This window comes from Geotrypetes seraphini, chromosome 6, assembly GCF_902459505.1.
Source record: "Geotrypetes seraphini chromosome 6, aGeoSer1.1, whole genome shotgun sequence".
NCBI lineage: Eukaryota > Metazoa > Chordata > Amphibia > Gymnophiona > Dermophiidae > Geotrypetes > Geotrypetes seraphini.
This window is the reverse complement of record NC_047089.1, coordinates 54,256,554-54,281,245: the sequence shown is the minus strand read 5'-3', so window position 1 is coordinate 54,281,245 and position 24,692 is coordinate 54,256,554. Positions and strand designations below refer to the sequence as shown.

The window sequence follows — 24,692 nt, the reverse complement described above, 5'->3', positions numbered from 1 at the left end:
GGTGGTTCTCTGGCCTTAATTCTCTGACCAGAAATCAGTCTACAATCCTCCTTGATTCCATTCCTACTTCTACAACCAGAAGTCAGTCAACGATTCTCCTTGATTCAGCTCTTTTGCTCTCCTCAAGGACCACCACTCCCATCTTGCCTCAGCCTCAAAGACTGACTCACCTCTCCTTAGAAAAAGGGAGAAATCAGTTTCTATTTTTCATAGGCTCACCTGCTGGGAGGTCTTTATTTAGTTCTCCTGTATAGTTCCAATGATTCCTCGCTTCCCACCAATCAACAGTTCCTGGGGAGTCCTGGGGCAGAGAGATGTCCCCTTCCTCCTGCCCCCTTTTGGGGGTCTAACAGGGTCTCTTTCTCCTTTCCTGGATTTTTGCAGTAATGTTCACAGTTCACTTTCTCCATGCAAATGAGAAGCAGATTTCTCTCCAGTTCACAGTTCACTTGCTGAATATTCTTGTCTCAGTCCAAGCATTCAGGGAATTGTAGTAGTATTAAGAATCCTGAAGCATTAGTCTTCCCTACTCGCCGCCTCCCACATAGCCTTCCCTAATAGGCTCCATCCACCCACTGCAGGGCCCCAGCCCTGTCATCCTAACTCAGTGATCTCAAAGTTCCTCCTTGAGGGCCGCAATCCAGTCGGGTTTTCAGGATTCCCCCAATGAATATGCATTGAAAGCAGTGCATGCATATAGATCTCATGCATATTCATTGGGGAAATCCTGAAAACCCGACTGGATTGCGGCCCTCAAAGATGGACTTTGAGATCCCTAGATTGTCTGTTTATGTGCCTGAGTCCTATCAGATCCCACCTGGGCTTCCCTTCCCAAATCAACTGGTGATGGGACATGCATATGTGAGATGTAGGAACCGAGTTTGATATTTCTGATGCAGTGGTAAAAGAATACCGCAAAATACTACAGCGTCGGATTATTTTTGTGACTGCAGAGAAAGAAAGTTCTTTATAAATCAGGAGATGCCAGGAGACAGCTGGAAGAAAAGCATAAGCTAAGCGATTTTATGCAGATGAATGAAAGTTGGTAACATTTCTGAGTGCACTGAAGTGAAGTTTCCACAAATGACACTGAGGCTTTTACTACCCTTAAACGATAACATACTTTGAGTGAGGAGTTGCTATCTAGTGATAAATAAAGATGGTGGCAAAGTTTTTTTTTTTTTTAAGGTGGTTGGCTTCCCTTGGGATATACACCCTGTCATACTTGCCCAAAGCCCTCACATATTTGATTTGTTTTGATTTCTTATATACCGCTATACCGTGAGGTTCAAAGCGGTTTACAATGAAGATAGATTAAAGATAATAATAATAATAAAAAAAAGATAGATTAAAGATACATTAAAATAAAATAAATAAAAATGGTACTTTGGATTTCCCTAGCTGTATGTTTTCTTACAATTACCTGCTATGCAAGTTTTACATCTATGTTATAGAATACCAGTGAGTTTGCTATTAGCTTTAACCGGTATGTGTATAACTGTATCAATCATGCATGTAATTGCGCCTCACATTAAGTGACCTTTTTAAAATAGGGGGTTAATATGAAAATCACCTTTTAGGGATGTGGCATGGATATGGATTGGGCCTTGTAGTTAATGCATTGGCCATTACTTTTTGTTAGCTGTTAACGTGGCAGATAAGAACATAAGAACATAAGCAGTGCCTCCGCCGGGTCAGACCATAGGTCCATCCTGCCCGGCAGTCCGCTCCCGCGGCGGCCCAAACAGGTCACGACCTGTCTGCATCACCAGAAGGGGCTCCCTTGCCACCTTGGTTTCTCATTTAAGTCCTATCTTCCCATCGTAGTCCTAACCCTCCGGTCTTGCACATGCACGACCTGTTGGCTTTCTATACCTGTGTTACATCCCAGCACCTCTCTCAGTATCCCACGATCCCTTTATCCCTCAGGAATCCGTCCAATCCCTGTTTGAATCCCTGTACCGTACTCTTCCTGATCACTTCCTCCAGTAGCGCATTCCAAGTGTCCACGACCCTTTGGGTGAAAAAAAACTTTCTTGCATTTGTTTTGAACCTATCTCCCTTCAGTTTCTCCGAATGCCCCCTCGTACTTGTTGTCCCCTTCAGTCTGAAGAATCTGTCCCTATCCACCCTCTCTATGCCCCTCATGATCTTGAAGGTCTCTATCATATCTCCCCTGAGCCTCCTTTTTTCCAGAGAGAAGAGCCCCAGCCTATCCAATCTCTCGGCATATGGGCAGTGTTCCAGCCCCTTTACCAGTTTCGTTGCTCTCCTTTGGACTCTCTCAAGTACCGCCATGTCCTTCTTGAGGTGCGGCGACCAATACTGAACGCAGTATTCCAGATGTGGACGCACCATCGCTCGATACAATGGCATGATGACTTCCCGCGTCCTGGTTGTTATGCCCCTCTTTATGATGCCCAGCATCCTGTTGGCTTTTTTCGAGGCTGCTGCGCACTGTGCAGATGGCTTCAGTGATGCATCCACCAGCACACCCAAGTCTCTCTCAAGTCTGCTGTCTCCCAACAATGCCCCCCCCAATTTGTAGTTGAACAACGGGTTCTTTTTCCCTATATGCATGACCTTGCATTTTTCCACGTTAAAGCGCATTTGCCATTTGTTTGCCCAGTCTTCCAGCTTGTCCAGGTCCCTTTGCAGGTCCTCACACTCCTCCCTGGACCTAACTCTACCGCACAGTTTGGTATCGTCTGCAAATTTTATAACCTTGCACTTTGCCTCCTTTTCCAGGTCATTGATAAATATGTTGAAGAGTAACGGCCCCAGCACCGATCCCTGTGGCACACCGCTCGTGACTCCCTGCCAGTCAGAATATTGGCCCTTCACTCCGACCCTTTGCAGTCTACCCGACAACCAGTGCTTGATCCATCTGTGCACATCCCCTCCCACCCCGTGGTTCCACAGCTTCCTAAGCAGCCTTTCGTGTGGCACCTTGTCGAAAGCCTTTTGAAAATCGAGGTAAATGATGTCTATAGGTTCCCCATTGTCCACCCGACTGCTTATTCCCTCGAAGAAGTACAGAAGGTTCGTTAAGCATGACCTTCCCTTACAGAATCCGTGCTGGCTTGTTCTCAGTGGCCATTCCTCTCGATGTGCTCGCAAATACTGTCCTTGATCATAGCTTCCACCATCTTCCCTGTAATTGAAGTCAGGCTCACCGGCCTGTAGTTCCCGGGGTCACCCCTCGATCCCTTCTTGAAGATAGGTGTGACATTCGCCAATTTCCAGTCCTCTGGTACCTCTCCAGTTTTCAAGGATAGGTTGCAAACATGCTGGATTGTGCCCGCTATTTCTTGTCTTAGTTCCTTCAGAACCCTTGGGTGGATCCCGTCCGGGCCCGGCGATTTGCCGCATTTTAACCTGTCTATCTGTTTGAGGACATCCTCCTTACTTACCTCTATGTGTTCCAATTTTTCAGCCTGTTCCACGCTCATGAGTTCCTCTGAGTCCGGTATATTAGATGTGTCTTCTCTCGTGAAAACCGACGAGAAGAACGTGTTCAACCTCTCAGCTACCTGTTTATCCTCCTTAATCACTCCCTTCCTATCCCCATCGTCCAACGGCCCCACCTCCTCTCTCGCTGGTCGCTTCCCCTTTACGTAACTGAAGAATGCCTTGAAGTTTTTCGCCTCCCTGGCCAGCCCCTCTTCGTATTTCCCTTTTGCTTTTCTAACCTCTCGGTGGCATTCCTTTTGGCATTTCCTGTGCGCCTGGTGATTTTCCTCCGTTGGGTCCTTTTTCCATCGCCGGAAGGATACTTTTTTGTCATTTATTGCCCTCTTTACTTCTGTTGAGATCCAAACCGGGTCCTTTGACCGCTTGTTCTTGCCGCCTTTTCTGAAACTGGGGACGTACTTTCTTTGTGCTTCCTGCAGGGTGTCCCTGAATAGGGTCCAGGCGCTTCCTACAGTCTCCATCCTAAGGATGTTTCTGAGCTTCCTCCCCACCATTTCCCTCATAGCAACATAGTTCCCTTTCCTGAAATTGAGCGCAGTCGTTGCGGTCCTCCTTCCTGTGGGTGTCCCCCTTTCTAATGTGAATCTGATCGCGTTGTGGTCACTGTTGCCTAGTGGTCCTCCCACTTCTACCCCTCTTGCAGGCCCCCCTAATCCGTTTAGGATGAGGTCAAGAGTAGCACTCCCTCGCGTCGGTTCCCTGACTAGTTGCTCCATGAAGCAGTCCCTCACAGCTTCTACAAATCCTGTTTCCCTAGTGCAGTTGGAGTGACCCATACTCCAGTCAATCCCTGGGTAGTTGAAGTCTCCCATCACTGTTACACTTCCAGTCCTGCATTCTTGTCTCAGTTCAGCTTCCAAGTCGTGTCCGACTCCTTCCGGTGTACCAGGTGGGCGATAGTATAGCCCCAGTTTTATGACTGCACCCTTGTTTCCCGGCAATTTGACCCATAGCGATTCCAGCCCCTCTGCCTTCTTTGCCATATCCATCCCGACCGAGTAGATAGAGTCCTTTATATATATTGCTATGCCTCCCCCCTTCTTGTGTGTCCTGTCCCTCCTGTAGAGCTTGTACCCCGGCAGTGCCACATCCCATTGATTCTCCTCTGTCCACCATGTTTCTGTAATTCCAATTATATCCAGGTCTTCCCCCCTGGAGGTGGTAACTACATCTTCAGAGGTATTGCTAACTGCATTCTAAATTATCTGCTGTACAGTTCATGCATGATAACAAACTTTGCGGTAACTGCATGGCAAGCCTCCCAAAAGTGGATGAAATGCCCCAGCAAGCATTAAAGCAGGGGGTTTTGCACCTAGGACATATTAATTTTGGCTGTTAATACATGTTAGATGCAAAATCTAAGCACACTGTACTACATAAGGGCTTATTGATTTAGGGCTCCTTTTTTTTTTTCAGTTCAAAAATTTTTATTGAGTTTAGTAGATGAAGTACAATAAATGTTAACAAGGCAAGAAACATGCATGCCGTACCAATGCAAAGATTCACAAAATATTATCTACATAATGTAATATAGCAGGCAGACCTATGCCTACCTATAAGGAGGAAAGTAGCAGCATGACATACAGCCCAAAGTACATGTAAAATCCAAAAACACAGAGCACAGAGAGACACCGGAGTAGAGAGTTGCACGGCGACAGAAATCCTACCCATCCCCGCCCGTCCCCACCAGGATCCTCTCTGTCCCCAACCGTCCCCATCAGGATCCTCTCCGTCCCCACCCATCCCCGCAAGGAATTACCTCCATCTCCGCCCGTCCCATAAAAAGCAGCAATTACTTCTGACAGGATCATCAATTCCAGTTTCTTTTCTGTTTGCACTGCTGGCTTCCTTGTGGAATCTCTTTGGTGGAACCCTTTTTTTGTTTTCTGTTCAGGTAATTAACTTATAAACCCCCTCTTTTACTAAGTCTGACATGTCCATTATATTATATGGATGAACCCTGCTTCCAAAGCCTTCCATCCCTGTGGGAGTCCCGTTGGCTAGAGGGGAGACCCCGTGGGAGTCCCGTGGGCCAGAGGGGGGTCCCCCGTGGGAGTCCCATGGGTTAGGGGGGATTCCCGCGGGACCCGCGGGATTCCTGAGATCCCCGCTCCCGAGCAAACCTCTACACCAGAGCCATACACCTATAGGAACACTGGGAGTGAGCCATAAAGTAAGAGCCAGGTTTAGATGATGATATCCATGTTTCAGCACATGAACTGAATGTCGTCAGCTTGTGTTGCAATAGGAGTTAACCGGACTCCATATTTTAGTATAGTAACTCATGGCCTTATGTTTTTCGGCTATAACACTTTCATATTTTATGGTAAGGCATAGCGTATTCCACCATGTGTTGTATTTCACCTAGGGGTCCTTATATTGAGGTGCGCTAGCTGTTTTAGGGCGCTAAATGCTAATGCATCCATTATAGTCTATGGTCGTGTTAGCATTTAGCACACGCTAATATGTAGCGCCTTAGTAAAAGGGCCCCAAAGTGTAAATTTAAAATAGGTAGCTTTAAAAATGACTTGGGATATTGGCATATGAAAGTTTATTCAGATAACTGCCTGGGCCGGACAACATTTGTATACATATAGCTGTACATGTTAAAGGGTTGGGGTTAAGGGGTTGGAGGAGCTGCTGTACAGCGAAAGATTAGAGAAACTGGGCCTCTTCTCCCTCCAACAGAGGAGATTGAGAGGGGACATGATCAAAACATTCAAGGTACTGAAGGGAATAGACTTAGTAGATAAAGAGAGGTTGTTCACCCTCTCCAAGGTAGGGAGAATGAGAGGGCACTCTCTAAAATTGAAAGGGGATAGATCCTGTACGAATGTAAGGAAGTTCTTCTTCACCCAGAGAGTGGTGGAAAATTGGAACACTCTCCCAGAGTCTGTCAAAGGGGAAAACACCCTCCAGGGACTCAAGACAAAGTTAGACAAGTTCCTGCTGAACCAGAACGTGCGCTGGTAGGGCTAGTCTTGGTTAGGGTGCTGGTCTTTGACCAGAGGACCGCCGCATGAGCGGACTGCTGGGCATGATGGACCACTGGTCTGACCCAGCAGCGGCAATTCTTATGTTCTTATGTTTGCTGTAGAAAATGAGCTGTTATTTGGAATTCATTTTTAGAACCTGGTTCCTTAATGAGCACTAACCTAACTGAAAATGCAAACTTTGGCTGTGCTTACCCAACCCTATATAATGCAGTAATACCTGAATATCTGGCATCTAGATCTCAGGGGAGGTGATATTCCTGAGAACATTTGTTAAGAATTACATATTTAATATTAAAAGTGGTACATAGCACTTCAGGAATTTTATGAGTGTCTGTTTCAGGAAGCAATACCAGAATGTCAGCTCTCTTTTGTGCCTCTGTTTGAACTGCGTTTACATTTCCAGGTTCTCTTTATACAGAAATAAAATTAAACAGATGAAATATAGATATCTTTTCATTGCAAAGACTAAATGCTATGTTATGAAATGTTTTACCATACTGTGTTAACTGTTGTGCCATCTCTGTCAGACAATGTCCTGCCATACCATGTTTGCCAACACTCTGTATAAAAACATATATGTATGTAAACTTGTAACCCAATCTGAGCTCCCCTGGGAGGACCGGATATAAAACCAAATAAATATAGCTGTAATAAGATTAATAAAAGGGTATCAACTAAATTGTGATTGTTGACTTTTATTTCTATACACGTGTATGGTTTCTATCAGTTCTTTAACTCTTGACTAACCAGAAGTGTATCAAGGCTTTATGAACCCTTATAATGATAATAATAAAATGGGTGAAGCAGGCAGCTTCAAGCAAAATATATGAATAAGATTTGATTTCTGGGTGTCATCTTGGACTCATCACTTACATTTCATGAACAGATAAATTCCATGACAAAAAAAAAGTGTTTTTTTAGTCTGCGCATGTTGAGGAAGGTCAGATCACTATTCCATCAAGAACATTTCTCAGTATTGGTACAATCCACTATGCTTCCTCAGCTAGATTATTGTAACTCAGTTTATCTGGGCATTAAGCAGAGCAGTCTAAAACGACTTCAGCTAATACAGAATACTGCAGCTAAGCTCATTTTTGGGAAACGAAAGTATGATCATGTTTCCCCTTTGTTGATAAAGCTTCACTGGCTCCCAGTTTGCTTTAGGATCCATAATCCATAATCGCTTTAGGATGCATAATCTTCAAGCTTCTCTATGGAATATTTTATCCTTTTGTCCCCTTATGTTGGAATACCCTTAGACTTTGCCATTTGAGAAACACACAAAGATATGTTAGTCTTCCCTTCCTTTAAGTGAATTAAATCTGCTGGGAAGCTCAGTTGATCTTTTGTTTTCAAGTTTGTAGAGATCTGGAATGAACTTCCTGACTCCATTAGGTTTTTAGGCCAGGTGCAATTATTTCATAAATTCCTGAAAACTTTGTTGTTCTTGCAATTTTTAAATGATTTAACTACAGCCTCAACAAAATGATAATATTAAAGTTATTTTTCTTATGTACTTTAGTTTTTAATTAGTTCTTCCTATGTTTTCTACTAAGTACTCTAATCTTAATTATATGTGAACCAAATCGAGCTCCACTGGGAGATGACCCAGTATATAAACCAAAGATTAGATTAGCTTAGTAACGAGGAGTGTGTGGTGCAGTGGTTGGATCTACAGCCTCAGCACCCTGGGGTTGTGGGTTCAAACCCCGCGCTGCTCCTTGTGACCCTGGGCAAGTCACTTAATCCTCCATAGCCCCAGGTACGTTAGATAGATTGTGAGCCCACCGGGACAGAGAGGGAAAATGCTTGAGTACCTGATTGTAAAAACCGCTTAGATAACCTTGATAGGCGGTATATAAAATCCTAATAAACTTGAAACTTGATTAGATTTCTGAGTATGAGAGCTGCAGTGAGGTTATAGCCACTAACCATTGTTATTTTAAAGCGTAGCTGTCCAAAGTCTGTATAGAATACGTGAAGACTCATTTGTGCTAATGCTCTTGCAACAGTGCAGCCTACAAATTGTGCAGGTTGGTATTCAAGTGCACAGTTCACAAATATCGCTGAAAGGCCGCATTGCAAACAGCAGTGAGCCCGAAGTCAGAGACAAAAGACCAAGGTTCCCCATCACAACAGGAGTGTCCAGAGGCGCACAAAAATGGAACCAGGACTTGGAGCCAAGAAATAAAAATATACAAACTTTATTGAAAATGTAACAAAACACACACTGGAATCTTGACCTCCCCCCCCCCCCCTCCCTGAAGTCAGTGTATTTTTTGTTACATTTTCAATAAAGTTTGTATATTATTATTCCTGATTCTATTCTGGTATTCGAGTGCATCAGATGCTGAGTTCTAAGTGGACAACTTGATATTTGACCAAATTTATCAGAGCTGATAAGCCAGGTTGTCCCAGGTACAAGCCCAGAACTTATCCAAACAGTGTTGTTGTTTTTTTTAAGGAGAACTGAACAAATAGCAGCTCTATCTTATGGGGCCTTTCACAAAGGTGTGGAGAAATCAAAGCTTAATGGTGGATATTTTAAGCTGTATTTATCTTTTAGATGTTTGGAAATTGGCATTTAGATGTCTGTATTTCATGAATGACCAAATCCAGATGAAATACAGCCAGGATATAGACATCTAAAACTGCAATATGTCCATATGGCAAGGAACATGGTCTGGATGTGATTTAAGTGGGAAGAACCAAAATATGGATGTGCAGCTCCAATTGTAGAAGGGCTAACATATTTCGATCTGCTGCTTGGCGTGTCCAGGTTACAGAAAGGTGCCTTGTTTGAACAGTTCTCCACTGAATGGCATAAGGGAAGTCACTAGAAAGCTCACAACAAGGAAACAACCCCCCCCCCCTCCAAAAAAAAAAAAGACAAAAGGCCTGTTTCTCAGCAGGCTGTTCTTTAACAGGGAGGGGGTCTCTGTGGCCAATTTATCATATGGATGTTCCTCTGCTACCACACATCTGTCCATGTCCTTTGTTTTGCCTCATTCATAGTTTGTAAAATGGATGTTTATGCTGGATATAGCCAGCACTTGGACCTCCTTTGCTCATCTGTTTTATGTCAGCAGACCCTGTTCTAAAATACATGAAAAATGGACAAGAGGGGATGTCTATTCAACAAAAAAATAAGTCTTTATTAGAGACAATAGGTCCCAACAAGGATCCGAGTTTTGGAATGTAGAAGATGCCTTCTTCAGGGGACACTATAAAAAGTGTTGTAACATATATAAGCATTTAAAATCATAAAACAATACATTAATCTAAAATAACAATGTAATAATAAATCTCAAATAAAATATATATCAAATGAATAATAAAAAGCAATAATAAAAAATATCAACATATTTAAAACACTATGGGCTCCTTTTACAAAGGTGCGCTAAGGCCTTAATGCACACAATAGCGCGCGTTAAATTCCCAAGCGCGCTAGCCACTACCGCCTCCTTTTTGCACGGTAATTTTGTGCATGTGCTAAAACCTTAGCGCACAATCGTAAAAGGAGCCCTATATTTAAATATCAGGGGACATATATTATTATTATTATTATTTTATTTCTTATATACCGCCAAAGCCGTAGTAGTTAAAGGCGGTTTACAATAAAGAAGGGCTGGACAATCAGCGAACAGTTACAAACAGTGAATACAGATACAGATACGCGAATAGTTACTATCAGTGAATATTTTAGATTAATATATTGTTTTATGATTTTAAATGTATTTTAAATATATGAAAAAATTGTAACGTATAAAGGAGTATTTAAAATCATTAAAAATGCATGTGTTCAAAAGAAATTAAAAAACAGTAAAGCATGTATAGCCAAAAATATATAAACATAACATAAATGCATGCATTCAAATGAGGTAAAAATAAAAAAAGCATGATGTTCAGATTTGCACATGTTTATTTAGAGTAGGATATCCTATCTAAAATTCTGCTCAATGCGTTGTAATGCAGGATTTTCCCATGTGCTAAGCCCAGATTAATTGTGGCACTTTTTAGTCCTTTTTATTTATTTGCAGGCTATGCACTAATGCTCCTATTAGCACATGAGCACATACTACCTCCTATGTAGGAGGTGCTAAATGCATCCACGTTAACTCTGCATTATTCAATTAGCATATGCTAATCAGAACATGTTAGCTAGACAACACAGGAGCACCCACTCTTTACTCAAGACATGCTCTCTCCTATAAATCTTAAAAAAAAAATACTAATGCACAAACAGGCAAAATACCTCAAAATGTGTTTCTGTGGTAGCCTGTTAGCATGCATTAATTGCATGTTAAGGGCTTGACACCCTTTAGTAAAAGAGCCCCTTAAATAGGTAATTTATTCATTTAAATTTAGGACTGCATATTCAATGGTTCTACTAAATGAATAGCTTCATTAATATAGGGCATAAAAATAAACAGGTGAATTATATACTTATCTTTATATGCAGAGGCCAGGCTTCTGAGTATTGATGTCATAATTAGTAAAATTTAATTTAACAGATCCTGCAAATAGAAACCAAAATATGTGCCTTACAAATACACCTTGATTGTAATATGATGGGAGCAAATTGTCTGCACCGGAAAAAGGACTGTATTCTTTCTATCTGTGGTCTTTAATTGCACCAACTTGCAGTAAGAAAGTACATGCAACTTTCACTGTGGTGCTTGCTACAGGTACAAAGAACATACCTTTTCTAAGGATAGCTTATTGCTGATAAAGTACATGGTATGATTTGAAAGAGCTATCTATGTGCATCCCCCACCCTGAGAAGTGAAAATCTTTTTAACACAGTTAAAAGTCCAGAGATTGTTTTATAACATACACATTTTTTTTAGTTATATTCATAAGAACATAAGAATAGTCATATTAGGTCAGCCCAGTATTCTATTTCTAATAGTGAACAATCCGGGTCACAAGTACTTGGCAGAAACCCAAATAGTAGCAGCATTCCATGCTACTGATCCCAGGGCAAGCCGTGGCTTCCCCATAGTAACATAGTAACATAGTAGATGACGGCAGATAAAGACCCGAATGGTCCATCCAGTCTGCCCAACATCCAGTCCCCCATGTCTTTTTCCTCTAGGAACTTGTCCAAACCATTTTTAAACCCAGCTATTCTAACTGCTGTTACCATATCCTCTGGCAACGAGTTCCAGAGCTTAACTATTCATTGATTGAAAAAATATTTCTTCCTATTTGTTTTTAAAATATTCCAATTTAACTTCATTGAGTGCCCCTGGTCTTGATAATTTTTGAAAGAACAAAAAATTCATTTACTTTTACCCGTTCTACACCACTCATGCCAGTTTCTCTAAGCTCTGGCACCATGATAAAAAAAAATATCAAGGTGGGAGCGATTTTTGTTATACTGGTGATTCTCAGCATAATATCATGCAAATTATATGCATGCTGTTTGTAAGGAGAATCGCTGGTAAAAGGGGGGGGGAGGAACCGTGCCTGGCACATACTCAGAAGAGCAATCGCTAGGCACACCTCCTGTCAAAAATTTTTTAAAAACACAACCCATGTCCACAGCTGCTGCTCTCCCTGCCAGCTCAGCTGACTGGGGCTCCCCCCACCGCGATCAGCTCAAATTCTTCCCATCTGCCCCAGAGATGGAATGATTACCTAGCCTTGAAAATTGCCCCTATGAATCAGACAGACTATTAGAAGAGACAAATTTAATTGCATGGCTTAACAGAAACTTCAGCCTCAGAAACATGTTTATTCAAAGTTTGGGATAGTTTATGGACTTCCTAACTTTTAGTGGCACTGAATTTACAGTAATTATAATTCCTTTTCTTTTTAAATATCTTCAGTTGTCTCAGTGTCTCAGCAACTCATTTATGCTTCCATCAGTAAGTTAGAAATAAGCTCTGTGATGATGTTCTGAAAGTTGTCACCTGCAGAGTGACCAAGCTTTGAGCTACGTCTGGATTTCTTTGTATGCCAGTAAACTGTGTCAATAATTCTTTCAGAAGTCTCAGAAGAAGGGTTCCAGGTTCCAGCCTCGATAGCAGAGAGATACAAAGTTGGAAGAACTATAGGGGACGGAAATTTTGCAATTGTAAAAGAGTGTATAGAAAGGTGAGAAGAATTACCCTAAAACAATTTACTTATCTTGTATGTGCGTGTTTTGAGTATTTATTTGCTGAGAATGGAAAATATGGATGAAAACAATATATCAGTGTTACAACTGGAGGGCAAACCTAGCCTAGTACGAGGGGGTGCTGAAAAATTCTCAGCCCAACCAACCAACTTCCTCAATTCTGCCACTGTAGCTGAAAAGAGTGTTATTTTATTTTGTTAGGTGCCAATTTGCAGAAAAGAAATTTCATGCTTTGACATTGTTTCAGATCATTGATTGAACCTTATCCACGTCGTTCTTTTTTTTTTTGGTTGGGCTGAGAACTTTTCAGCGCCCCCTCGTATCTTTTACCCCAGCTGAATGGATTGGTTTCAAGGACGAGTAATGTGGATTGTCCTTGAAAACCAATCCATTCAGCTGGGGTAAAAGATGTTTTTTAAAAATTTTCTTTATGCTCATTCTTCTCCAGGACTGAGCCCTTTCACAGATGATACGGTTTTCTGTCTGGCCTAATGAAAAGGAGAATGGTGCATAAAATCATTTGCTAAAGTTTGGGAATCATCTGTCAACAAATCATTTTAACTTTTCAGGAAATCAAGTGGGATTTTAGTTTAGAGGTCCGTTTTCTAAGTTGCAGTAGGTAGTAATGCGAACCTAACACTGCAAAAAAAAATAGAGCACTGCAAGCAGACTAAATAATTTTTCTGATTTTTTTTGAGGGGTAAGTCAGAGCAGAGAGTGGACATTCCTGTACCAACTAGTTGGTGAATCTATAAAAAGGGTGGCAATAAGACCTGGATTCTATAAATGGCGCCTTAAGTTAAGCCATTTAAAACCAATTAAAAGTGGTTTTTAAAACAAAAGGGAAGGCACATACTGGCACTGGAATCATGTCTACAGAGGTGTTTTACAATGCCTAACGCCACTATAGGCGTGGCTAATGTCAGAAGTGGCGTTAAGCGTTGTAAAGTGCCTCCATAGGCCCGATTCATGTCAAAGGAAAACCCTGGCCTACATTTCCAGTGCCTATCTTCCCCGAAGCCCGCAATTCTATAAACGGCACTGTCACGTGATTGACATGTGATCAGCATCCATTTTTAAGCCATCCACCAATGACAGCGCCGTATATAAAATTTGAGCCTAAGTGCTTATGCAGTAATTTTTTAAAAAATGGCTATGCATTACTATTCATTCAAAAAATAGAAAAAATCCTTTTTTGTGGCCATGGTAAAAATGACCTTAGTATGTATGAAAGTGTTTAAAAGCATGCTAAGGCCTATTTTTACTGCAGCTTAGTAGAAGGACCCATTAGTAAACAGTATTTTATTAAAAGCCTCAGTACTAATGTAATCGTCGGCATTGTAATATCAGCTTATGTGTTTACCTGGTTCCTTGGCATTTGCTTTTAAATGGTCCAAGTTCTCCTTTGCTTTTTCTCTTCATATATTTTATTTTCTATATTCTGGGATTCTTTTTAAAACATATGAAAACTTGCACTGTGTACAGTAACCTACTCCTTGTTTTTGAAGTTCAATCCCTACATTCATTGCTCATACTTTGCAAGCATCACTGTCACGTCTGAAATGAGACTCTGAGAAGGATGAGTACAGACGCACTGTAGAAATGCTGGAAAAACATTTGGAAACTGTAAAACTTGCATCCCTTCAGAAACAAGTTAAAAACTTGAGCAAGAAAGATGAAATCTAATGCTTTTGTGGGTCTATGATCTTTCAACAGTAATCTAATGTAGTGCTTGTGGCCTTCCATTATTGCAACTATGGAAAGCATGTGACCCCCCCTCCCCTCCCCCGGAGGCGGGAGCTGATGCTATTTGTATGGACAGGCTACCCAGGTGCAACCCAAAATATACGTTTTGCAACCCCCCATTTGAGGTTATTTGAGGAAGCCCTGTTCTACCATGTTGGTATACTGTTGCTTTAAGACATAAGAACATAAGCATTGCCTCTGCCGGGTCAGACCAGGGGTCCATCGTGCCCGGCAGTCCGCTCCCGTGGCGGCCCTCCAGGTCCATGACCTGAAAATGTTCCCTACCTAACCTAAAATGTCCCTACCCTATTTGCTCAGTGTCCTGTGAGGTAAACCTCTATCTGTACCCCGTTATTCCCTTCGCTTCCAGGAAGTCATCCAGTCCTTGAACTCCAGAATTGTACTCTGGCTTATCACCTCTCCGGGAAGCGCGTTCCAGGTGTCTACCACCCGTTGAGTGAAGGAGAACTTTCTTGCATTCGTTTTGAATCTGTCTCCTCTCAGTTTTTCTGAGTGACCTCTCGTTTTAGTTGCCCCTGCTAGTCTAAAGAATCTGCCCCTCTCCACCTTCTCTATGCCTTTCATGATTTTATAAGTCTGTATTTTTTCACAACTTTAAAAAGCAAGAATGCTGGCATAACATTTCTGTAACCTTGTGTGCTTCATTGGCCACGAAAGGTGGTTCATTAATGGCTGGTTAGAAAGCTAACATGCTTCCAGTTTTCATGCTGGGATCTGAAAACCACAAAAAATGGATGATTCCTGGCTCCCCCCCCCCCCCCCCCCCGTTGCAGAATGCTGAATAAAAGACGGGATGTGGAGGTAATAGTCTGTATTTTCCTTGTTAAATTACAGCCTGCCAAGTTAAACATACAGTAGTTGTAGCTGCCAACTGCTTTTCGTAGTTTTCGAATGATCATGGAATGAATTATCCTGCGTCTTCATATATTATTATTTTTAGCATGCAGATATTTTTAAAATTTGACTGTCTTGCTGGAGGCAAACAGTTTTCTAATGTCAGCGGCACGGGTAAAGGGCTGAACAGGGCAGAGGGTAATTTTATAACAGATCGCCTAAGTAGGAAGTCCTAGTAGGTGTTTATTTTATGAAGACAACACTTGTGTGTCTTTTTTAAAAAACTTTATTTAGTTTTTAATGCCAACAAAAAGTGCAATACAATTTATATACAAATAATGATAATCAATTAAGACACTTGTGTGTCTTTATAAAGTAGCCTTGCAAGATCAGAAACAATTATGAGTATATGTACCCATATATGAGGGGCTGTTGAAAGGTTCTCAGCCCAGCCAAGAAGAGGAAAGCTAGGGACCTCCCTCCACTTCAAAATCACTGAGCTCTGGAACAACCTTACCTCCCCTCTTCGGAACTTGAGCTCTCTCCAAGTTTTCCGCAAACATCTGAAAACCTGGCTTTCCTCAAAAAAATGTAAGTCTCCCTCCAACTTAGGAATCAAGGAAACTCTTATATCTTGGCATCCCAAGTCCTCTAAATTTTCTTCACACTTCTACCTCTAACCCTCTGTTGTAGTTCCTTCCTATTTCTCCTACTGTAAACCGCGTCGAGCTCTATGAACGTGGAGATGATGCAGTATACAAACCTAAGGATTAGATTAGATTAGATTAGAATGATGTAGAGCCATGAAACTTATAAATTATTCCACACTTTTCTTGACACTTTTTCTTTACAATGATATGAAATGAAAAGTATAAAGAAAAGGGTGGAAAAACTTGTAAGTTTCATGGTTCCTCCTCATTCTCTTCTTGCTTGGGCTGAGAATCTTTCAGTGGTCCCTCATATATATACACCTGCTTAGGAGTTGTAGGGTTACATCTATAATGCACACATGTATGCATGCATTTGATAAAATGTGTATTTACTTTGGGACTCTGCACTCCACCCAAACACGCTTACTTTTGGTTCACGTAAAAAAGTAGGAACAAAATTCACCATGCCTGTTCTATATGCCCATAACCCCTGGAGTAATTTTATAAAAGCTCTTTTCTATAGAAAAAAAAACTCCGTTTGTACGACCATATTTATTTGTTTCTTTGCTTTGCCCTTTATGCTGTCATGTTCTAAAGCAGTGTCCTTCTTGTAGTAAATTCCTGACTTCTTGCAGCTTGAGACATAGGTACCAGCTCTTTGGGTGCTTGTGCACTCCCAATATTGATCAAACTCCTCGAATGTGTCCAGGGAGGGGTCATTTCCATGGAGTTAAGCAGCCCTAATCATTTTGAAAACTTGGTTCCTAAGACTTGAGATTAGTGATCCCTTCTCTTAAGATCAAGCAGTTCATTGCCTTAGCCCAAACCTCTTACTTGTTTCTTGTAACGTGTCTTCTTTGTCTGTTTTGATTAAATTGTAAGCTCCTAGGAGAAGGGGGCTATCATTTACAGATAATTTTGTGTTGAGGGACTGGAACATATAGAAAAGTGTTTTACAGGCTCAAATTGGCTTTTACATACCGTATTTGCCGGCGTATAGGACGACTGGGCGTATAAGACGACCCCCCAACTTTTAGTTAAAAAATAGAGTTTTGTGTTATACTCGCCGTATAAGACGACCCCTTCTTCCTTCTCCACCCCTTTGTATTCCCCCATGTGCTTTCAGCGTTCTTCTCCCTCCTCTGTCTTCAAGTGCTTTCAGAGTCCTTCCCCCCCCCCCTCCTGTCTTCACCATGGTATTTCAGCGTCCTTCTCCCCCCCTCCTTCTCTACCGCCCCGGGTGCAGCACAGCCAGCCAGGTCCCCTTACTTTTGTGGCACTTCCCCGACCGACCGACAACAGCCCGGGTCCGACAAACTTCCCTGCCCTTAACCGCGAATCTAAATTACCTTCTTACAGCTGCTGTAAGAAGGTAATTTAGATTCGCGGCTACAGGGCAGGGAGGATTGTCGGACCCGGGCTGTTATCGGTCGGTCGGGGAAGTGCCACAAAAGTAAGGGGACCTGGCCGGCTGTGCTGCAACCGGGGCGGGGCGGCCGCCCCTCTCTCTTGGTACCGCGAGGCTACTCTCCTCCTTACCTGCTATGCCTGCAGCACAGAGCCGAACGGAAGTCTTCCCGACGTCAGCGCTGACGTCGGAGGGAGGGAGGGCTTTGTTTAAGCTTTGTTTAAGCCCTCCCTCCCCTCCGACGTCAGCGCTGACGTCGGGAAGACTTCCGTTCGACTCTGTGCTGCAAGCAGAGAAGGTAGGGAGAAGAAGAGCCGCGCGACTGAGTACATCCAGCCCCGCAAGTAAGGGCATGTAAACTGTACCCGGCGTATAAGACGACCCCCGACTTTGGGGAGGATTTTAAGGTACTAAAAAGTCATCTTATACGCCGGCAAATACGGTAATTGTTTAGGGATGTATCTATATAAAAATAAGTGCATACAAACATAGCATCCACTTTTATGTAGGCAGAGAATAGGAGGAGTGGGGGCAGGGTTAACCTGCCCAAGTTGGCACTTGGATGGCCTAAAAACAGTGCCGATAATCAAACCGACTTTCTGGACGTGTCGCAGGATATTTTATGCCTCTGAATGCCACTGTGTGCCCAGAGCTGAAAGGAGCATATCTAGAGGAGTGATTAGGGTTATATGTGGGCGAGATATGGGCCGACCTAGACTTAGTCGTCCTGCAGGGATAATCAAATGTTTTATTAGACATAAGAACATAAGAATAGCCTCATTGGATCAGACCAATGATCCATCAAGCCCAATAGCCCGTTCCCACGATGGCCAATCCAGGTCACCAGTACCTGGCCAAAACCCAAGATATAGCACTATTCCATGCTTCCCCCATGTCTTTCTCAATAACAGACTATGGACTTTTCCTCCAGGAAGTTATCCAAACTTAGCTTAACTATTCTCTGAGTGAAAAAAAATTTCCTCCAATTGGTTTTAAAAGTATTTCCTTGAAACTTCATCGAGTGTCCCCTAGTTTTTGTAATTTTTGATGGAGTGAAAAATCGATCCACTTATACCCATTCTGCTCTACTCAGGACTTCAATCATATCTCCCCTCAGCTGTCTCTTTTCCAAGCTGAGGAGCCCTAACCGTTTTAGTCTTTCTTCATACGAGAGGAGTTCCATCCCCTTTACCATCTTGGTTGCTATTCTTTGAACCTTTTGTAGTGCCACTATATCTTTCTAGAGATAAGGAGACCAGAATTGAACGCAATACTCCAGATGGAGCAATACAGGGGCATTTAACATTCGTAGTCTTGTTAACCATCCATTTTTTTATAATTCCTAGCATCCTATTTGCTTTTTTTGGCACCCGCCAAACGTTGTGAGTTAGATGATGTAAAAACAGGTATAAGTGCCAAAAAGGTATCCAAAGTGGCCAGGCAACCACTGCAGAGACAAAGTAAAGGCCCACACATTCTCCCCCAGTGTTCACTACCCCCTTCACGCCCCCATAAAGATCAGAATAAAAAAGTACATGCCTGTCTCAAGAACATCAGCACTTGGTATAGGAAAGCCTAGTAGAGCTGCACACCGGTGTCTTAAATAGCCCATAAGTTGCTCTAACTACTACATTTATGGTGGAACATGTGCACCCACCAAAACCCCCTAAATCCCTACTATACTGCCATATAGGTGCCACCTGTAGCCATAAGGGCTATTAGGGTTGTAGACAGGTGGGTATTGGGGGGCTCACCATAACCTATAAGGGAGTTCTGGTGAGATGTTTATCTGGCACCCTTTTTGTGAAGTTCACAGCAGTGCCCTGTAAGGTGCCTCTCTGCTCTGTTGCCCTGTATGAGTGGCCAGTCCATCACATTGCGTACCCCTCCCATGTTCAAATGGTCTTATTCTGGGTGTTTGGGACTTGGATGAAATTTTGGTCAAAAATGTGGTATGAAGATAGATGTCCTGGAGATCTGGATGAACAATAGCCTGGATGTTCAGATAGACGGCCAAAGTTGGTAGTGGGAAAATGCCCATTTTTTAAAAAATACATCTAGAATATTTTTTCCCAAAAAATCATTTAATGCCATACGCCCAAACTGGACTTAGATGTTTGTTTTGATTATTCCCCTCCATGTGAATATTTTTTAGTGAACATAAGTGTCCGGAGGTTTTATATGCCTATGATGTTGCAGAGTAGAACTTCAAAGTAATTCAGCTCACTCATAACCTGAGGCTTTTTCCTCATAATATGACACATTAGCATTAGAGGTGTTTACTTATAGTGGATAGTGGAGTTGTTATGTATTAAGTGCTATTTTTAAAAATATGCACATACTGTATACTTCTTTTCTTACCAGCACATACACATATACTGTATACACATATTTCCTCTTGCCTTGGCGCAGGTGTTTATATGTGTTTGTTTTGTGTTTAATGAATTTGTTTTTATTTTTATGTACTGTATGTGATCATTGTAACCCGCTTAGTATATAAGCGAGATAGAAAATTTTAAAATAAATAAATATGGCATCTACTTTCCCTGGAGTAACCTTATAAAAGCTCAGAGGTACATACGTTCCCTTTAGAAAATAGGTATTATATGTGCCTATCTGCCTTTCTTGCAAGGGTGCCTTGTTATACTGTAAAATCTTCCACATGCCTCGGTACAGCATCCATTATCCCCCAAATTCTATAAATGGTACTCAAAGTTGCATGCGTCCAATTTGCATGTGCAGCTTACTGTAATTGCGCATTGAGCCTATTAGCTCCAAAAATTGGGCACTATCAATTATTGGTGTTAGTTGGAAAGAATTTGAATTTATCTGCACATCTTCCTTTGTGATATGATACAAAAACATATCTGTAAAATTTTTAGCACCCAACTGAAAAAGGGGTGTGGCCATGGGTGGTTCAGGGGTGTTTACTAACGGCACATGCAGTGTTATAGAATTCAGGGGATCCATTTTACACGTGAGGATCTACATCAGGTTTCAGTTGGTGTAAATTTTCACGCCCAAAGGTTAGTCTATAGATTGACACTAAACTCGAAGCACTATTTATTGAATAACGCTCAACACACATTTTTTTTCCAGCACCCAAATGGTGCCATTTTACTGAATGTAGTACTATATGAATCATAATTTTAAAAATAATTGTAATACATAGGCCTATTATTGTGGCCATTGTCTTGGGGAAAATTATTGTTTCAGATTAGGGTGAAAGATGTGATCATTTTCTAACACTTTAAAATGACAAATTTTTCTAACGGCCTCTTTTACAAAGCTGCGCTAGCGGCTGCGCTGCACTAACGGCCCCGAAACCCATAGAGATTTAAAGGGCTTTGGGGCTGTTGCCGCGTGGCAGCCGCTAGCGCAGCTTTGTAAAAGAGGCCGTAAATTTGAAGTTGAATTTTATTTTGATATACCGTCTATCTAACAATCTAGGTGGCGTACATACAAATTTATAAAAGCAAAACAAAATAGGTTTAAAACAAAATTGTCAGTGGGGCAGACAAATACAAATGGTAAATGCATACTTGCTACAGGAGGGAGGGAGGAGACGCTAGTTACATTAGTTTCCTATATAAAAAAAAAAGGCTGAGACACAGTAGGAGGGGAAAATGGGCTGTCTTGAAATGGCGATGGTTGGATTTATATGGTGAAAGCATCTTTAGACAGAAATGTTTTAAGATTAGATTTACCTAGTAACATAGTAAATGATGGCAGATAAAGATCCAAATGGTCCATCCAGTCTGCCCAATCGTACACGCTCTATAAATTAATCATTTAATCTAAATGGTCCTTTTTCTTAGATATTTCTGGGCCAGAAACCCAGAGCTCTGCTTGGTAGTGTGCTTAGGTTCCATCTACTGGAGTCTCCATCAAAGCTCACTCCAGCCCATCTAAACCATCCCAGCTATCCCTCCCCAGCCCATACTCAATTGAATGTCCATATACTGGACACAGACTGTGCAAGTCTGCCCAGTACAGGCCTTAATTCCTTCAATATATACCCATCATTTTCTGACTTGAGATCCTCTGTGTTCATCCCACGCTTGTTTGAACTCTGTCATCATTTTCCTCTCCACCACCTCCCTCAGAAGCGCATTCCATACATCAACCACCCTCTCCGTAAAGAAGAATTACTCTTGAGTCTACCACCCCTCAACCTCAAATTATGCCCTCTGGTTTTACCATTTTCCTTTCTCTGGAAAAGATTTTGTTTTACGTTAATACCTTTCAAGTATTTGAACGTCTGAATCATATTCCTCCTTCCCTCTAGTCTAGGGTATACATATTCAGGGCTTTCAGTCTCTCCTCATATGTCTTTTGGCGCAAACCTCCTACCATTTTCGTCACCTATCTCTGGACCACTTCAAGCCTTCTTATGTCCTTTGCCAGATACGGTCTCCAAAATTGAACACAATACTGCAGGTGGGGCCTCACCATCGACCTGTACAGGGGCATCAACACCTTCTTTCTTTTACTTCTTTCATTTTGTCAGTCTTCTTTCATTTTGTCAGTCTTCTTTTCTGAGGTAATGAGGTAGAGCATTCCATAAGCTTGGAGCAGTAACTGAAAAGATAGTTTTCCGGGTGGTGTCATAGAATATATGACGAATCAAGGGGACTGAAAGATTTTGTTGGGCCGAACAAAGTGATCTTGAGGGGGAATATGGTAATAGCATCCGATCGATGAATGCCGAGTGTATGTTCAGATCTTGCTTTTAAAAGTATATGACACTGAGTATGACACTTACAATCCTCTGTCTCCCATTCTGTGTTTTTCTATAGGTCTACGGGTAGAGAATATGCTCTGAAAATAATCAACAAAAGCAAATGCAGAGGCAAAGTAAGTGCAACAGCTGAGTGGAGAGCAACTCAACGTTTCTGTTTCCTTAAGTGCTTAGTATCAAACATTAAATAGTCCCAAATGGTTTATATATTCAAACACATTGTAACGAGTTCATTAGTGCTCAGAAAAGGATTTGAGAGATCAGACTTTTACTAAGGCACGCTTGCCGTTTTTGCATGCGCTAAATATTAGCGCATGCTAACGCATCCATTATATTAGCGCACGCTAAAATGGCTAGTGTTCCTTAGTAAAAGGACCCCTTAGAGCGAAGCCCCAGGAGTAGTATATCTCTCCTTTTTCAATCACTTTCAATCAAAAACTTGGGTAAACAAATTTTTTCCCTTGAATGTACTTTACTGAAAAAAATCACAGAATATTTTTGTCGGGTTTTCTGAAGAAGCTAGATGTGAAACACGTCAAAACCCACCAAGCTTCACTTTGCTCCAGCACAGATAAATTGATTTTTTTTTTTTTCCGTAAAGTACATCCAAGGGAAAAAATTTGTTTACCTATGTTTGAAAGTGCAGTGATTGCAAAAGGAGAGATCAAGTTTATTAGGATTTTATATACCGCCTATTAAGGTTATCTAAGCGGTTTTACAATCAGGTATAACAGCGGAAGCTGGAATGGCCCGCTTTCTTAGTGTTAACATCATCCTGCCCATCAAACCCTTGAACAACTCCCCAAAGAAGACCCGTAAACTTGCGTGGTGAAACCTGGCCGCAGCCCTGTTTATTGCAAATTAACATACTTAAATAACATTTAAATATTATAAATAACATTACAACAACTTTAAATAACCGTTTATATATTCAAACCTTCACAATGGTATCACCATTGCGACCCAGATCCCGAGCTACTGATACACAGATGTAAATGGCCCCCGACCCTGCCATCTAAGCAAGGGTCCGAGGGGTGGCATGTCCCCACATGCCCCATTGTCCAAGGTCATCCGACCAACCAGGCACGGCTCCCAACCGGCCCACCGCTCATCCCCATGATGAGACCAGCCGCCAGTAGCTCGGGATACCGCCACAAGCCTGTAACCCGTTACAGGCTCCCCCCAATAAACAGAGCTGCCACTAAGAGTCCAACACACGCTCGCAGCAGGTAGCAAAGTCATCCAGTAAGAGATCCCACCCAATATCTGAAAGATGCACCTGATCCCGGAAAAACAAACCCGAACAACAAACATCAACCCAGGAATGTCTAATCTGAACCCCGCCCCGAGCTTCCACCCACCGACCAATCTGCCTATTCACCTTAATGAGTCCCCGAGTCCATCGTCGCGACACCAACCGCTTCGGCCGCGGAATAATGTCCGACCAGACGAGCTGTGCACCCGGAAACCAACCCTGTATCACCCCCAGATCTCCTATTACCATGTCAATCAAATGCTTCCCACTAAGCACATCCACATCATTGCCCCCGAGGTGGAAAAGCAATAGATCGGGACGCCGAGCTCGATGCCGCAGATCCTCCATTAGGGGGAGCAGCTGGTGCCAACGCATACCCCGCTGACCCCACCAGGAGACGTAGACTCCGCGATGATGTAGACCCAAGTGCTGACCACCTGGTCGAATCACTGCGCGCTCCCCGGCCCAATGTACAAAGGAGTGCCCAACGATCCAAACTGACAGGACACGTCGCGCAGCACCTGAAAAGCAAAACTCAGCAGTCAGGCCCACATCCCCAGAACACAAAAGGTTAGTAACAAAAGGCCATGCAGTGCACCCGCCCACATGTCCCCGAACAGCAGACATCTAAGCCCAGAACTCTACCGCCCGCCAAACCGCCCATCCCAGGAGCACCCATTAACCTAATCCACCTGACTGAGCATTCCCATGCGGGGCAGCAATCAGGCGAATGTAGCCACGATAAGCACCTGAAGACCATCTGCCCAGCCTTTGAATGGCCCCTTCGGGAACACCAGCCTCAAAAGCACTAGTGGCAGCTCCAATGCGAAAAGAGTGCGTGCCGAAGCGCGCCGGCTCTTCACCACACCGTCCCAGAGCCCGACGCAAGACAGTCAGAAATTGATAACGAGTGAGACGGACACCGTTCGCGTGCAGTAACAGGGCCACGTCAGAGCTAGGTCGAATCGCCATATAGGCTTCCAGCGACTGGACCGGGCATGAAGCACAGCCCCCCACTCGGCGCAAGACCAACATGCGCCCCCTGCCCAGCTGATCCGACTTAGACCGTGCAATGAACAAACGCACCGCATCCCCTGACACGCGTACCTGACTAAACAAGAGACCTCGCAAACCCAGGGTGTCAGCCGGGTGGACCAGCAACTCACCCACCCGCAGCGCCCCGAAGAAAGCCAATGAAAATGCCACCCTAAACAAACAAGTCTCAAAACTAGAACTTGCTACCACAGGCAATGCCGCTATGAGACGAGACAATAAGGCATGTGTGATGGGCAGTCGAGCATCCGGCAGCCGCGGAGCCACCCGATCCCAGGCCGCCAACATCCTGCGAGGCAAAAACCCGGACGTTGGGCAGGACCACCCGAAAGCCCTACAAAAGTAAGCAAAGCCCGCCAGGTGACCCGCAGCCGCACTCCGGGAATAACC

The 24,692-nt window shown here is 42.8% G+C and overlaps 1 protein-coding gene across 2 annotated transcripts in view; it reads left to right on the top strand.

The window, feature by feature from the left end:
* Nucleotides 1-24,692, top strand: part of DCLK1 (doublecortin like kinase 1) — a 533,653-nt gene that overhangs the window by 363,502 nt on the left and 145,459 nt on the right. For both annotated transcript variants that reach the window (XM_033950508.1, XM_033950509.1), the window contains exons 8-9: nt 12,464-12,572; nt 22,053-22,110. In XM_033950508.1, coding sequence (XP_033806399.1) covers nt 12,464-12,572; nt 22,053-22,110 — 167 coding nt within the window. The remainder of the gene's footprint in view (nt 1-12,463; nt 12,573-22,052; nt 22,111-24,692) is intronic.